The sequence below is a fragment of the Crocodylus siamensis genome, chromosome 15 (assembly GCF_052110815.1).
Source record: "Crocodylus siamensis isolate JL-2025a chromosome 15, ASM5211081v1, whole genome shotgun sequence".
Taxonomy (NCBI): Eukaryota; Metazoa; Chordata; order Crocodylia; family Crocodylidae; genus Crocodylus; species Crocodylus siamensis.
The window spans coordinates 22,306,811-22,324,773 of record NC_143409.1 but is presented as its reverse complement, the minus strand read 5'-3'; the positions used below and the strand labels follow the sequence as shown (position 1 = coordinate 22,324,773).

Here is a 17,963-nt window from a genome sequence, read left to right as displayed (position 1 = left end):
CCATTGGTTAAGGAACTGCAGTGCTAAGTTGTTTTCTTGGGCCCCTGGAACACGTTACACTTAAGACCTGTTAATTTATCTTAAATAACTTGGCCACATGTTAAAAAAAACAAATGGTGCCACAAAAAAAGAAATCACCTACACAAATATTACACACACAAAGTGTAATATTTTTGGGGTATTCTGAATGTGTAGCCAGGTTAGGACCACACTGGGATCCCTACCAGCTGACAATCAGCCAGAGCAGGACCATACTGGGCTCCAACTAGCTCTGGTGTTAGCGGCTGAATTGTTAGCAGCTTTGGGGACTACATGGGGAGCTGGTTGGACTCCTGATGCCGTTCCAGAGCCAGACAACAACTGGCTCTCAGGCACCCAGCTTTCAATTTGCTGGTGCACAGGAAGTCCAGGATTATGCTTCCAGCCCCACCCCTGCATTGGCAAGTAGGACACCCGATCCCTAATACCAAATGGGATCTGATCCCTAATGCCAAAATTGCACAACACACAATTCTTGGTATTGGGGATCAGAGCCATCACACCTTTAAATGAATGTCAGCAGCCTTCACAAATGTACTGTAATAAAGTTATGATTATAGGTAAGTAAGGTGGAAAACAGAATTTGGTTTATCATTTAAATCTCTGTCTAGGACTTGTAATATTTTTCCATATACTTTTCAGCTCTGCCAAGTTGTGGATAAATAGTTCTAGCTGGATTTCAATAGGGTGGACTGAAGGACCATTCCATTTTGCAGTAACTATTTTTGGACTAAAGCCAGCACTTCTTGGTTTGGGAAGGGGATGGCTAGCCTGAAGGTTATGGCATTTGTCAGGAATGTCACAGACCTAGATTTAAGTAACTATTTAGCCTGATTCAAAATAGAGGTTGTTTCTGTAAACCTGACTGATTCGAAGCAGTGAGTTGGACCAGGGTGTCTCATTTCTCAGGCCAACGTTGAGAGCAGCAGCCTAAATGATCTGTCTTGTTCTCTTTTCCCCCCTCATTCCTAACAGAAAGCTTCATAGAAACCAGTATGTCTTCGCTGAAAATGTTCCAGGCAGCTGCAGTTTAAAACTGTCCCTGTTCTGTCACTGACTTCAACTTGTTTTTAGTGGAGAATGAGTTTTCCCAATCTGACAATTTAACATATTTCAGTGGATATTTTGATACCAGCAGCTGTGTGTGTGAAGGTGTCCCATCATTATGGATCCTATCCTATGATTCTTTATAATTCTTTTTTCTGTTGCAGATTGATATGTATGCTGTATGTGGGAAACATGATAAAAATTGACTTTTAGATATTTTTTTCATAAGTCTGCCTTCAGATGAATCAATAGCATATTCCCCTTCCTATAAAATAAAAAAAAAACACCTCCACAATTCAAGGCTGAGCAAATTCGTTTTCTACCAACATGATCTCTTACTGGTATATTCTCAGTCTTAGTTCCCCAACAGCAAAGATGCACTCTATTACCCACTGACTTCTTATCCAGTAATTTCGGAGTATTTTCGAAGGGGAGAATTTACAGATCAATGCACTCACTAAATGACTAAGTATTCAAGTGATTTACTACAGATCAGCAGGAGAGTTGAGACTGGTGCTCTAAGCACTAGGTCACCTTGTCTCTTTTTGTGATGCTCTGTAAATTACAGATTATAAAATCTGGATTTACTCCAGGACTGTTATCTTGCTGCAATCATTGTAATTCTGTGTGCAATTTCTTCAGTGCCTCTAAATTCAATAGTTAATTTTTCTCTCTCTTTATTTTAATATATATCCAAATAAGAAACAAATAGGTCCTTGATATTACTAATTTCACTGCTGTTCTCTTACATGAACAAGTCATTTTTACATAGCTCTGGATACATGACACTTACATAGCAATGTAAAAACAACAGCTTGAGTTCCCTATTTGTCACATATAAGTTCATTATTTTACTATCCACAGAAATAATTATAGACTCATACTAAGTTAGGAATGAAAAGTTGTGCCATAAGTTATATACTGCCTTTTGAAGGCTTCTGATTATTTGTAGAGGTAAGCTGTCCTTCAGTGGAGAAAGAAGTGGAAGATGATGACTTTCCTCCCTAATATTTTTCCTTCTCTTAGGCGTTTCAGCTGTGATAATCTGGTGTCTTTCAGGAGATCTTTTGCTCTGGCACTGAAAAAGTTGAGCAAAGAAAGTAGCGTGGCACAGCCAGTATATGTGGGACTCAGCACTGTACTTCCTTATGTTCATTTTCATTATATTTGAGTTCAGAGTCAGAGATTTGTTTTCCAGAAACAAATTTACAAGGATGTTTCTTCTCGTATACAAAAACAAAAATCTCCATTGAGAACATGCTTCTTAAAGAAACTTCTTCTACTCTCTTCCCATTTGTCCCCAGCTTATTTATGTTGGCTATTGATTAATGGTCCTAGAAAACATGCAAAATTGGAGAGGTGCATTCTCAGATCAGTTGCTGACACTTTTGAAAGGAGAGAACTTATTCCCATCAGAACGCCACTTGCCATTTTAGTTTCTGTAATCCTTTCTGAAATAATGAAAACATACAATGCTGGCAGTTCAGGAGGCAGTTAGATGCATTGCTCTTTCTACCTTTTATCTTTGACATTAGCTCTGTGCCTGGGTTTAGACGCATTTTACAAATCAAACTTCCAACATAACACCAATGAGGTCATGACATACTGTCAGCTTGTTTGAATAATGCATTATTGACTCTCCTCCTTGAAAAAGGCTGAATTCTCTGTGAAAAAAGTTATAATTTAGAGCTCTCTAATTAAAGTGTTTCTCTTCACCATGAGCAAAGTGGGCACGTTCTGGTTCCCTTTAAGACTGTGTGTACTTGGAAGGTGGTAGGAAGGAAGCTCATAACCTCTGCCATCACTTATTAAGGGTGGCCAGTTTGCTGCAGGTCTAGGTCTGAGTGTTTTGTTGTTGTTTTTTCAAAGGCAAAATTTCAAAGGACCTTCTCATCCAGTAATTTGTTGATCCCATCACAAATCTTTTTGAGGTATGGCCTGCAATCCCCATCAAGGCTGTACAGGGCAGTGAGGAATTCCACATCCGCAAAATGATTGAAGACATGGTTGATACGCCCATGGGACCTGGGTGTCAGGTGTCGATCTACTAGTTCATGCACCAGGTCTTTACACTCATTGAGAAGTTCTGCAAGAACATTCCTATCAAAGGTGTATTCCACCTCGTAGAAACTGACAATTGTCATGGCTGTTTGATTCAACTTCTTTCTGAATTTATCTACAATTTCCAGCTCCTCTTGGTTGAACTGATTGTTTCGATAAAGGATTCCAATTTTTATTGCTACTTTAATCAAGTCCTTCATTATTTTGTGAGCTTCCTTCTTGTTTCTTGTATGTTCTTTTGTTACTTTATATAACTCATCAAAGATTTCACTGCTGGTATCATCAATAAGCAGGTTAGCCATTGTTTTGGTAGCCATTTTACTCAGGATCTTTTTCTGTGCTTGCAGTGCAAGGTTCTTGGAGCTGAAATGATCAGGACCTGTTTCAGGAGAGGAAAATAGTAAAGCAATATTAATGTTAATTTATATTAAATATTAATTTAAATTCACCATTACTTGAAAAGTACGCAGCATAGGTAGCTTGCTAGCCACATTCCTGTTAGATCCCTATGGTTGATGCTTGGTATTAGGGGTGTGCCAAATGGGCCATATTTGATTTGGATTTGGTCCGAATCGGGGACAATGATTTATTCATTGATTCAGATCACTGTCCCCGATTTTGATTTGGCCTAATCCGAGTCTGAAGATTCAATGCTGATTTGGAGAATCGGCGATTCGGCCATAGACACAGCTTTAAATAGTTTTTCTACATACCTCAAGGTACAAGGCATGGCTCATGAATGCCACAATGCTGGGGTAGATAGTGTCCCACAAGAGTGCAGGGGGCCCCTCCGTGTGCTCAATGGTGAACCCGGAAGTAGGCTGCAAGTACTTCTGGGTTCGCCGGGGAGCGTGCAAGGGGCACCCCTTGCATGTCCCCCACCCCGGCTCAGCCATCTGCTGCAGGGGAGTCTGCAGGGGAGTCCGGGCACCAGTCACTGAGCCAGGAGGGGGCGCAGGGGGCACCCCACGTGCCCTCGGGCAGGCCCAGAAGTGGACTGTATGTGCTTCTGGTCCACTTTTGGGTCTGCTGCCAAGCACACTGGGGAGCCCCCTGCACTTTGTGGGACACTCCATTTGCCCCAGCATCTCAGCATTCACGAGCCTCCTGCTACCTTGAGGTATGTAGAAAAAAACATTTAAAGCTGTGTCTAGGTTCGAATTGACGAATCTTTCCAAATTGATTTACAGGGTTCTGATTCGATTTGGAGAGATTAAAGGGTCTCCTGATTTGATTCGGATTTGGAGATTTGGCCACTGAATCGGGCCGAATCTCTGCCGAATTGAATCGGGGACTGAAGCTTCGCACAGCCCTACTTAGTATAGATTAGCTTTCATGGGCTGAAGCACACTTCATCAGCACTAGGTGAAATGAGCTTCATTCAGCCCATGAAAGCTTGTGCTATGTATTTTTACTTTGTTTAACAGTCTATATGGTGCAAATCTACCTTGTCTTTCACGTGACTTCAGATGAACACAGCTAATGACGCCTCATTTAGTCCAGATTCCAGCAACTTTATAGATCCATAGGTAGGTCATGTTTTCCAATAGTGTTCTTTTCCATTTGTCCTCAAAGCCTTTGATGCTAAAATACATTGTTGAGATGCTAACATCTGAATATTCAAGATACAAATATGATTTGCTCTTTGAAAACACTAAAATTCCAAGTATGTTCTTTTTCTGTGCTTTTATCTTAATTTTAAAATATAGAAAAGGGGCTTAAAATGAACATTTTCCCAGCAGAAGGCTTTCATTGAGATGTTATACGTGGAAAAGGAAATCAGCTGTCAAAGGCTCCCTTTTGAAGATTGAACACTGTAGAGAAATAAAAAGCTTGTGTAGAATTCCTGTTCTAGTCACTGGGAGTCGCTGTTGCTCCACGGCTGTACTAAGCAGCACTGTTACACAAGCTGACAGCATAGATCCATAAATGTAGGCTTACATTGCTTTAATCTCTAATAATAATACCCTTTGGCTTAGTTGCCCATGTGCCTAATTGTAGAATCATATTTTTATAGATGAGTTTGTATTAGGGTTTTTGTTGCTATTTTTCCTGCAGAAAGAAAATATCAAATCAGTTAGATTCTCCAGCAATACACATCTGTGTAGGTTGGATTTAATAATTTAGAAGTTAGATTAATTTATAGTGCTTGCTTATTCAACAGGTTACTTAATCTTATTCTTAACTTTAAGAATGTGAGGAGTCCCACTGATTCAGGATGGTGCCAGAACCTGGGTCTGCTTCAAGGAAAAGGAGCAGGCACAAGAAATCATTCCTAACCACGATGTAGTTTGGCGGTGCTGGTTACAGCTGCATTACTCAAAGCACCATGTCTGCCTATGTGCTTAGACTAAATTATATCACATTTACCCAAAGCACTTTGTCTAACCATGACAAAGGATTTCTGCATCATGAATGGGGAGTCCCCATTACTGGCTCTGGGGAACTGCTCTGCTCCCCAGCCCCCAGTCTTGTGTTTGGAGGGTTATTGTAAAATCCATTGCAGGAAGATCCATTACATGAGGGCTCTTAGTTTATTAGGCTTAGTATAGTCTGGATCCTGGCTTAGCGAAAGGGGGAGGCGGGACCAAAGTGGTGGGCTCATGGACTGAAGAGGTGCACTTATGGATCGCTACACGTTAGAGGGAATATTGCCACTGAAGTATCCTGTTGACTGAGAGCTTGCGATTGCTGCAGTGTTTTACATACCTCCTGCTTTTACTAAAACATTTTTAGCTGGCTTGATTTAGAAAAAAAATAAAGATGCAATTAAATAGTTTTGTATGTCATAATCAAGTAGCTGAGCACAGCTTGGTAACGTCAAGCAGCATTTTTGTTTGTTTGCATATGAGATGCAAGGAATTTGGTCTTTGTAGGAAAGTAGCAATAAATCAATATGTGAAATGAATTTAAAATCAAGGTAGCCAGTAAAGTGGCCTGATCTAGTAACAGTGTTTTCTCTCCTTCTCAGCTGCTTACTTTCTTACTGAGTTTGTTCATAGTACAGTAGTGGCTAGTTAGTTTAGTAAAAACTGGGATCTCATTTTACTAGTATCATACCGATGCCAACTAAGAAACAGACCACATAGAAATAGAATGCATAATCTATGTAGACAACATAATCCTTGATTGGCTATGTCCTGTCTTTGTTTTATAGAGGACGAAGAGAGGCATTGAGCGATTAAAGTAAGTGCAAACTTGATTTAGTAACTTCAGATTTTCAGTAGTACCTAGGCTCTACGTTGCCATGGCAGCCTTGAAAGCTGTATTCTAAGAGCGTGTCTACACAATAAATGAAGGTATGTTTTGTATTCCAGGTTTGTGTGCCCATGCTAGTTTTAATTTAGCTAGCATGGGAAGCAGTAGTTGTGAGATGTAAAAGTAAAGACTAGAAACAAGACTAAGGATCCCAAGTTTTTAGAGGGCTATACTGCATTATGCTAGTTACTACTGCATTATGCTATGTGGAATGTCTTAAGTGACTAGCTCACGTCCGTAGCACAGTCAGGAATTAGATGTCTGGTCTCCTGAATCCAGTTCAGTGGCTTAACCTCAAGACCATCCTTCCTCTGTTTTCTTATCTAATCTATGTACATCAAGCCAAGGAGTGCTTGCTGATTTTAAATAATTTATTGTTATGCCCTATATTTTTAGGTTGTTAATAAAATGCAATGATGTTTGATAAATACTAATTATATACTGAGTTGTGGTTCTTACTAGGGTACAATATCCAGTATGGAGCTTTTTGCTTCTGGTATTCAAGCTAGCTTTTTTGGAGCATTCAGGCATCTCTACCATGTTATGTGGCCTGCAGTACAGACATAGTAAAATTGCAGAAGACCTTTTGCCTACCCAGGAGGTCACACTTTTTTTTTTATTCTGCAGTCACAACATGAGTGAGTTTTGCCACTTAGATGCAAATGCAGTCTTGCAACACAGTCAAATAATCTGATAGCAAGAACGTCTCGGGACATCACCAGTTGGAACGGTACAATTTCTCAGAGGTTGTTGTCTGGGTTCCCTTCTGAAAACATACTCCAGTATAGAGGAAGGCAGTCACCCTACTGGGCAATTCCCTAAGAACCCAAATAGCAGCAAAATAAGCCTGGGATGCTCTAAAGAACCTGAACTGTCAGAGGTGCAGAGCTGCCATTAGTGTTGTTATAGAACCTCAAGCCCAATGTTTCTACGGGGAGGAGAAGACTATGAACATTTTGTGATAAATGTGCAAAGCCATGATCTAAGGTGTTAATCCTCAGTACTCAAGTACACCCCCGATGCAACATTCCAATGCCCCTAGCCAAGAAAACCTACTGTGTCAAAATTTTTGTGACAAGCTGTTGTCATGAACAGATGGTGCTGTTGAAATCTTCTCTGATGAACTCAATGAGGTAATGTCACATTACCTTTTAAAATTTTTTTCTTTTCTACCTTAAATGTTATGACTGGTCCAAATTCAGACCTTTGAATGGGAACCGCATTCTTCTCCTCTGATTTCATAGTTATTTCTTTTTGTGTTAGGAGGTGTTTAATGTACACAAAAAGAGAAGGATTTGGGAGGAAGGCCTAGAACAGCATTAGATATTTTTTTTTTTATGTCTTGTTTTATCATGGGGCTTTTAGAGGAAATATAATTTAGCTTCCAGGAAGATAATCATAGTTAAACCTGTGATGTTGGCTAAATGATGTACTATGGTATCAGCCACTACAATTAATTATAGGAAACCACAGTGGTTTCCCACAATGCCACTACACTTCATTTTCCCAAAGCTAGTGGTAGCATCTGGGTTTAATAATCCCATCATACTTTATTCTACAGTTAATATAATCTACTATATTTCACAAATTACTAAAGAGCAAAGGCCAAAATAGTTCTGATAAGGAGTTCTGGATACAGTAAGACATTTCCGCAAAGAGCGCTATTTATAGTTGAGGGTTCGTTTGCATTTGACTTATTTTGAATACTGATTGTCAAGGTTCAGAACACAATGAACTGAAGATTTTATGCAATATTACCCCACAAAGAGTATTCATTGAATAATACTGAAGAGTATTATTTGACCATGATCCTGAGGTCTGGCCAAAGATTACACAGCTCAGTTTAGGATGTACGTAGTTGGCTTGAAATCACTTTAGCATTTGTTCAACAATGGGACTGAAGATAATTCTAAATGATATTAGCTGGAGTGGTTTCAAGAGTAACCCTGGCCATGCTCCCTAGGACAGTCAAAAGGGAGGGATGGTGGTAAAGAAATATATTCATCAACCCTATATCCCTCGCAGTTCTGCCTTTCCATTGGGAAGATCCTCCTACAAGAGCTGTCCCAGTCATGACTTGCATTGCACTGATGGAGTCTCAGAACCTGTTCCTAGTATTGAACTGAATTAGAAGTTACTTTCTAGAAGAATTTCTTTTCAACTAATCCTGACACAAAGCCCACAGTATAGGTGCACCATTGGTTATCCTAAACTTTGCCATTCAGTTGTCTTTTTTACTTCTTGCTGGTTAAAAAATTGCATGTGCTGACATTTTGAACTTTCTGGTTCTGTTACACAGATTTGTAATTAGTTTTAGTTTATTTATACCTTTCAACAAAACAGTACAATAAAACAAGCAATAACAAATATATTAAATAAAATAACAGCATTTATATAAAATATAATTGTTAGAAAAAGCATACAGTAATATGATGTGTAATATGATTCACACAAAAATAAAACAAAACATATACATTATATCATCATAATGTATGATGATATAAAAGAAAAGGTAAAATGAAGCAGTGAATGATAAAACAAAACAGGAGAATTGTATTTGATGCTGGCACTTATTCTTTGTGCAAATAGTACAAATATACTTTAGGGGTATAAGATAGGCTCCAAAGTATTAGAAAGAAGCCAGTTCATTATCCCAGTATTTAATACTTTCCAATAATGGAGAGACTCATTTCCCTCTTATTTATTCAACAAATAAACAAGAAAGACTACAAATAAGGATTTAAGTCGTCTATCTCATCTTCCCACAAGCGCATATTCTGTACCAATATAGAGTCCGACACCACCTGTCCATGACAGCTGCAGATCTCATTAGAGCAAATCTCAATCTAGTAATAGCCTCATTTTTTTTGTAGTTTTGCACCATAGACTGATAAGTTTCTGGGCCAAAGGAATGTTTTATTAATCTTAAAAAAGAGGAAGTTCGAGTCTGTCTCACTGCTAGAAAATCTGTCTCTAGGCTGGCATCTTTAATACTTAAATTTATCTTATTTTAAATAGAGGAAATACTGGGTCACTTAGTACACTTCCCAGACAGTTTGTACAATATAAATGTTATTCAACCATCCAAACCAGATTTTATTTGGCAAAGGAAAGACTTCTACAATGCATTTCTTAAGGTATCTGGTAGATGTAAAAGATCCTTTTTCATCCAGTAGTTTGGGGTTCTTAACTGAGCTAAAATGCTCACATTTATCAGCCCAGTTTCAGAAAGCATGAGCCTCCCTATCATAGAATTAGGTAGAGAAAAAAGCCACCTTAAAAAGTAATCAGATATTGTTTTGGTTTTTGGTTGGACTGTAGGGTGAGCACCCCAGAGTTCTGCTCCATGCAGTAAAATGGATCCTACTCTGGATCTATAGACACTGAGTGCTTCCAGAACAACTCTCCTGCCTGTCTTATTGTAAAAACATGTAATGTAATTGTAAAAAAGATGCTTTTGAATGCTTTGGTGGTTGTTGTTTTTCTTTTAGAATATAAATTTGGAGTTAAATGTAATATAGAGTACCTTATTAATACTGTATAAATGCTGAATTAAGAGGGTTTTTAAAAGGATCGTTTCATAACTGTTCCTAAAACCCTACATTTTATACTATCTTTTAAAAGATCTAAAATGAGCAGGGAAAGATTTAATGAAAGAAATCATAGAAACAAATGGTTTCCATTTGACAAAATGGTGCACCTCAGTTATGTGGACAAAATCATTATTGTGGATTAATTTTCCTGAGTTTTTTCCACCACATCTAAATTTTATACACGCATATTCTTGTACCTGGTTTTCATTTAAGACTTAATCCAACTTCCATAAAGATGACTGACAAAACTGCGTACCTTATTCTATGCATGCAAGCTTCAGCGTGTATATGCAGCTTGTGCTGGGCAGCCACCTCCAAGCTTGGCATTTGCATATTACTTTGTAACTTCAGATGTGCACAGAAAAACATGTGATATTACAGGTTAGATCAAAGCTGGTTGGATATTTGGCTGACAATATTGTGTCCTAATAGCAGACTGAAGTAGTAAAATTCCAGTTTTATTGCATATCAGTGTAATGGTTTGAAGTTAATTAAACATCTTTCTTAAAAGAAAATAGTTTCCTTTTCTCTCTCTCCTGTGTGGGGACAGTTTCGTTGGATGCTGATTTGATAATTTCAGGAGTCTATAAAGTAAGAAATATCCTATCCACTACTTTAGAAATAACACTTTATGTCAACAAGATGGCAATTTAATAAGATTTATATCTTGCATTGAGACCGGCATTGATAATAAAGGCTGTGGGGACTTCAGGCACCCTTGGGTTTGTCTCAGCATTGTGTATTTCATTGAATGAGAGGTCTTTTTAGCCAATTGATAGTTTCATCTGAGATGAGGACTTGCACCACTTTTAACTTCTCTGGCTTAGATGCACCTGAAACACTTTATTTAGGGCTACATGCAACAACTGACACACAGCAGGCTAAATTTGATGCACCATAGTCTAGCTTCATCAATGACAACCCAGCTCCCTTTTTTAAATCCATCACCCGTGTGCTTGATTCTAAACAGAATTCAAAGACCTGGCCCTAATCTACAAACCTGCGAACAGACTGTAAGCAGGGTACTTCAGAAATAGCCTTTCTCTCCCTTCATGACACTCTGAAGCCTGATGCCTAGACACTAAGGGCGCCTGTACACGTGCAGCGAGGCTGCTCTGATGCACTGTAATTACAGTGTGTTGGAGCACATTTGATTAATTGAGTTTGCTGGAGCGTGCTAATTACCATGCTCCAGAAGACTCTAGTGTCAAGTGTATCAGCATCCCCACGCTGAAAAAAGGTGGCAGGGCTTGCTTTAATTAAAGCTCATTCAATAAGCTTTAGTTAAAGTGCCCCCACCACTATTTTTCAACGTGATGCATGTGATGTTCTGGGCACTTTATTTAGAGCAGCTCTTGGAGCCACTCTAATTAAAGCGCTCCTCCGACCCCCACAAACTCCCAGAGCACATATATAAACACCCTCAGAGAGGGCTCTCTATAAACTCATAAGATGGGTTCTTTTCATAGGAACAATGCAGCTAGGGAGAACCTAGTTTAGTTTAATCAAACGGCAGTTTCAGCCCCAGGACCCCACCTGCAGAGCTCTGAAAGATCAGGCCAAGTATTTGAATACAGAGAACCACACCTAGGCAGACAGTCTGCAGGGAATAAACCCAGGACTCTTAAATGTAAAAGCCTGAGCAGCTTTGAGGGGTAGGGGGAGAGCATGCAAATTCCTGGACTGGCTGAGGCCAAAAGCTGGGGGTGGCTCCTGCAGTCTTCCCAGCGTGGCCTTTCTCCCCAGCTCTGCACCTCTGCCAACAGCAGCTGTCGGTGAGAGGGCAGGGGGGACTGCCCAGCTGTGCTTGCTTGGGTCTGGGGGGAGCTAGGGCTGCAGCCAGGCTGCAGGGAACCTGAGCTCCCCCCATGCCACACCCAGCGCTGCCTGGCTTGGCTGAGAGCCCTGCATGGCTCTGCCCCAGCTCCTGCTTGCCGGTGTCAGTGGAGCCACGCAGGGGTGGGGTGTGAGTGAGAGAGCAGAAGTCCCTCCACTGTGCTTGCTCATGCCTGGGGGGGCTGGGGCTGGGGCTGTGCAGCAGGATCCTCCATTCCCCCATCCCCTGTGCGGCGCGACTGACAGGGATAGCCAGGAGCTGGTGATGAGAGCCACACGAGGCAGTCAGTTGAACTGGGCAGTGCTGGGGGAGCACAAGCCTGCAGCCTAGTCCTGGCCCCCCAGACCTGAGCACATGCAGCTGGGAGGACCCTTCACTTTCCCTCCACCCTCACCTGGCGCTGCTAGGCTCAGCTGCCACGGGACAGGCAGAAGCTGGGGCTTAGAGCCGTGCATGGGGGCGAGCACAGGCCCCCACCCTGCAGCCTGGCTACAGCCATCCCAGACCTGAGCAAACATAAGGGGGGGAGGGCCCGTGGGGGCTCTGCTCCCCCACCCCCTTGCTCCCACTGCTGCTGGCAGGCACAGCGAGGACACAGGACTGGGGAGCCCAGCCGAGTTCCCTGCCTCCATGTGGGGAGGGGGCCCACAAGGCCCCTGGGATACAGGCGCACAGCAACCTAACGTGGATTGGTAGGATATTTGGCATATAAGTTTGATAAATCAGTCTAATTTAAACCAATTAAGTCTAATACTACAACCATCCAGGTCTATCTTAGACTGGGTTCCCCCATTATTAAACCAGTCTGTGTGCCCTGAACTTTTGTTCTGTTTTAGGTTTAGACTGGTTTTTGACTGCTTGTACTGGGTTGTGTAATGTTTGTACCTGGCTAGAAAGAAAGAGGTATTTGCTTCAGCTTCCTCCTGTGTATTACTTGATTCTTAGACACCAAAGTGATGGGTGCCTTTCAAAGACAGCAGACAGTCTGATTAGATGTAGGCAGTAGAGATGTCTGTCTCAGAGTTCTCTCTTGCAGTTGCTGCCTGATGTAGTGTGTTTTTTCCTCCAAAAATACGAGCTTCTCCCCTTCTACATAGATACGCTCTATTTCCTATTTATTTTCCATGTAATACATCAGAGTAGAAACAATTCTATAAATGTTGTTAACCATCCGGAACATTAATAACTGTTACGTTATTATGGGCATATGGAAAACAGCTGGTACTTCTTTGTCTAAAAATATTTCAATTTCATTTAAAAATATTCTCATTTTGGCAATTACTGCAATAGAGATCAATTCTGTCTTCAGATCTGCAGCGCAGAGCTATAAAACCTCAAATGACGTACGCATCAGAAATGCTGGACACTGGTCTCACAGGAATCTGCCGTCTTCCAGAAGTGTGGCCCTTGGCTGTGATATCTGAATAGCAGCAGCAGGAAAAGTCTGGCATAAATTGAGGGGGCAGAATTTAAGGTGGTGTTAGTGTTGTCTCAAATTGATATTGGAAGCCAAGTTACTGAGGCATAACTAAGAGCATCCTTAGAGGAGTCACTGGAGAGCTACCTAAGATACCACATATTTTTCATTTAAATTCATTCTTCAAAGTAAAACTGAGCCATGGAGGGCCTTGGAAGATTTTTTGGTTTACCAGCCAATTAGTGAATTACAGTAATGTTTATACATATTTTTATTCATTGGCTAAACTTTGCATAAATGGCAACACTTCATTGAAATCAATGGAGCTGTGTGGATCTGGAGAAGCAGAGAAATTGGCTTATATGTGGATAATTTTTTTCACTGTATTGTCTCACAACCCTGTTTATAAGGGGACATGGAAATGGCATATACAAATATGTAACAGCTATTTTCTTGTCTGGCTTTGTACATATATTTTGAATTAACAACAGGAGAAGACAAGTGGTTGTCCACTGGCTGTACAGATGTCCAGTAGATCATTAACTCCCCTAATTGTTTCTCATGTAACCATAAATGACTATGTTATATCTATAGGGGAAATAAACAGGAAGATTGCTTTGGACTTGTTCAGTCAAGATGAGCTTCCTGAGGACAGGCAGAGGCTGGTGGGAACTAATCACGTTAACAACAAGCGATCAGGGTAGAAAAGGGAGGAGTGTGGCCAAAGACATGAAGCTGGGGAGGTCTTTTGGAAAGCTCCAAGCAGAATTTGAAGTTGAGGAATCCTCACTAGGTGTAGTACTGATGAGTACACACCTGTTGGCACTTGGTGATAAAAATGGCCTGCATACTGCCACTAAGCTGAATTCAGGCTTGAGGCCACACAATTTTAGAAGTACATAGTATGCTGCTGCAAAAGTTTGGTAATTCTAGGCCAAAGCTATGAAGACCCTTTATTATATCTATTTTCCTGGCACTTCCTGGCTGATTATTTAAGCAGCAAAGAGTTGCACATTCAAACAGAGTTGCACTCTGCCCATGTGACATCTGAAACCATGTTATCAATTAGGCAGATATTAAGCATAACTCTAACAAAGCTTCGCTGATGAGTGTGAATGAAATTCTTTCCCCCTAAGGAAATGCTGAAGAGTATGTTTAAGGAGATGGTAATAAGGATTGTTTAGTACACAAATGAAAATCCCTCTTCATAGACAGGAAAACCGTTCTATGTAACAATTACCCATTTATTATAGTGCAGACGTGCTGTGGAGTCATTTGTTTGCATTTGCTTTAATTGCAGTAGCAGACTCTTACTAGAGAATGGCTATGACATATGGTAATTTCTTTGCTTTGTCCTATAACTGAGGAGGTATAGCTGAATCCTTTGCATGTCTGAGAGTGGGAGGTGTGCAGTGCAAGGACTGCTATGACTGCTTATGGCTTTCAGCTTAGATAACGCCTATGCAGTTAAAGAACGTTGATTAATATATCTCCCACTCACAGTAGCAGTTGTGTGAATCCGCTCCCATCTATACTGTGTAGGTAACCACAGTGAGAGACCTTGTTACAACAAAGATGTCCTTCAGTGGACAAACCACATCTTGTGTTTTTGAGCTGTTACAGACCAGTAAAAATCCTTTCCTATTGAAATGGATCTTTTTTACTTGTGAATCTAAGTGGTTTTTTTTTAATAATTAAAAACCTACTGCAATATACAAGTAACTGGACCTAAGAGCAGCTAAAGGACACGATGAACATGAGTTTTCCAGTGTTCCATCATGTTCTTAGCACGTCATCTGTGTCATAAATGACTTTGATTATAATAAATGTCTCCTACAATTAGCAAACTTACCAAGCAGCTTTATCTGTCTCTTGGTTATGTACTTCCTCTCAAAAGCAATCCACTGCCATCTTTACTGTATTTTTGGGAACACACTTGAATGCATGGTACTGCCAGGGTCTTCACTGTAAGTGTGTATTTTATTACAAGACAGAAGAAATATTCAGCATCTGGCAACTTTAAATCAGCAGAGCAGATGGAATATCTCAGCAATTTTTAAAGAAGGCTAATTTAAATACACACAAGCAGACAGGATCCTGTACTCAAACTTCTCAAGTTCCCAGACTGCTGCTATGAACACGCGCCCATGTATAAAAAGGTTATTTGCTGTAATAACTGAAAAGGGGCAGGGTTGAGAGTGAGGGCCAACAAGCACAATTATGCTGTACAACCATGGGAGAACTTCACAGTGTCCAAACACAGAAATGCTAATGCCATCTAAGCACATGAATACACCAATTTGGGCATTCTAAACTTAGGAACAGTATTATTTGTGGGTAAAATGCCTAAACGCAAAAATAAATCTCTTTCCCTTCAATCTTTTCTAATAGCAAGAGTCACTCTATAAATAAGTACTTTCTGGGACACTGGCTGTTACCCTAGTAAGGGTAGACTTACCATGGTGACTTGATTTGTTCTATATAAGTTATTTTATTAGTAAGAGTGAGCTTGGCTCATATATAACAATGCATCTTTTGCCAGGTCAGAGAGCTCTGGAGGCAGAGAAACTGCATTTATAAACTACAGGTACAACACTGGTAGTGGCTGCTGCCTTTACTTCCTATGAATCTCAACACTGAAAGCAAATCCATATTATTGTCCTTGCCTGTTTTGTTACAAATGCCAATAAAAGGGCTAGCTGTACCAGTTGTTTTATGAGATGAGAACACATGGGTTGGAATTAAACTGGGACTACCAATTAATTTCACACAGTCAACAGTGATATCGGCTGAAGCCTTGAAAAAGAGGAAATTCTCTCTTTGAAGTCTGACTTGTAGATGTTCCCTCTTACAATTTTGTACCTTTGCATATATTGGTTGTTTTGGCAGTGATTATTTAAATTCATATAATACATCCAGAAAAACAGAATAAAGTGAGCCATTCTAGTCCCTTAAGTAGAAATGTTGAGTTACTTTAAGAACCAATGTGCATGCCTGTTTAGTGTGATAATAAATTACAATGGTGCATATCTTATTTACTATACATTTTAAGAAAACACCACGCAATGTGCTGAATACTGCACTCTACACAAATATTTAAATACTTCCAGTGCTATTGCAACATTATGTTGATACCAAGTACAAACAAATGTCATCACAATAAATGCCCCCAATGAAGAATGCGCAATCATTTTAAGGAGAGTAAATACATGCTAAGAACAGGGACCTGCTTCCCAAGGGCAAGAATAAAAACAGGAAAGCGTCTTCATTAGGGCTAAACAGTAATAGACAAAACAACATACTCTTGCCAGAGGCTAGCTTTTCTGTAGTACTTGGGCAACCTCACCCTCCAACCTTGTGGTTCCTAAAAATTTCACAACCCCAAGTAGTCACAGAAAAGTAGGGCTGGAAGGGCCCTCAGGAGGTCATTTAGTCCAACCCTACATTCAAGGCAGGATCATACCTGTCTCAACCGCTGCAGACAAATGTTTATCTGACCTGCGCTTAACCACCTCTGTGAAATCTGTTCTAGTGCTTCGCTTCTGCACCGGGATAAGTAGGAGTGACACCCAACTAAAAATATAACACTCTCCTGGAGCCTCTCTTGTGGGATAGTAAGGACAGATTAGGGCTCCTCCAGGAGAAAGGCACTGCTGAGAGCAGAAGATATTTGTGTCCAAATGCATGTACAAGAAGTTGTAAATTGGGTGCTTTGCACTCTAATTCAGGGAAGCCAGTGACATAGCTTGCTTGCAATGGCTCCTGGAAAAGCAGCTGTAAGAGGATCTACTCTTGCTTTGCACACTAGCAGGCCTGCATGTGTAGGATGTGTAGATACGGGCATGGCAAATCCAGATGCGTCTATGCATTTCTGGCACTGCTGGCAGAGTAGATGATGTGGCAATTTCCTGCTATTTTTGATAGTCCAGCATTTTCTATACTTTGAGATAAAGAGTAATTTATATTTCAGCAGTGAATGAGAACTTAGGGTAAACTGGGACTTTTTAGTGTGAAATCAGTGAAATGCTACATCACATTTTGGATTAATACATCTGGCTCACAGACAGAACATATAAAACATTAGTCTGCACCCTGAATCAGGTTTCTAGATGCTAAATAATTGACAAAAAAATTGCAGCATGTATTATACTATGCAACTACATTCTGGGCATTAACTGGTAAAGACTTTAATTCTCTCTTATTAAAATATTGGGCTAATTTCTTTTCCTCCTCCCTCCCCCACTTCACAATCATGACTTTTTTTAGACATTTGCTTTCTTCTAAGAAACATTTATCTTCTGATCTTATAAACATTCAAAAAGAGGTTATTGTGCTAACTGTGTAACAAGGATACTTAATTATAAGGATAATTGTTATCTTCATTACAGGAAAATTACACTTGTTGCTGTCATGTCTTCCTGTGAAAATTATGTGACCAGATAACAATACATTCTTGATGGTCATGACAAATATTTATTCTTCTAGGATGTATTAAACCTCAAGGATTTAAGGAGGCCAGCAGTTTTGACAGCAGAAACATCTCATTAATTTCTCCAAAAGAAAAGCCATTTAATCTTATTCCAGACATTCTTCCCCAACAAGCAGAAATTATCTGGGGGAGAACTTATCTTCATGTCAAACTGGTATTTGCTACCGAGAATATGATAAATGGTGATAAACCTTTCAAAATTATGTAACTATATTGCTTTTC

At 40.1% G+C, this 17,963-nt stretch overlaps 1 protein-coding gene across 2 annotated transcripts in view; it reads right to left on the bottom strand.

Moving 5' to 3' along the window:
• Nucleotides 1-1,257: 1,257 nt before the first annotated feature.
• Nucleotides 1,258-17,963, bottom strand: part of TIPE3 (TNF alpha induced protein 8 like 3) — a 70,689-nt gene continuing 53,983 nt past the window's right edge. For both annotated transcript variants that reach the window (XM_090029116.1, XM_090029115.1), the window contains one exon: nucleotides 1,258-3,526. In XM_090029116.1, the coding sequence (XP_089885242.1) occupies nucleotides 2,964-3,526 (563 nt within the window). In that variant the 3' untranslated portion in view covers nucleotides 1,258-2,963. The remainder of the gene's footprint in view (nucleotides 3,527-17,963) is intronic.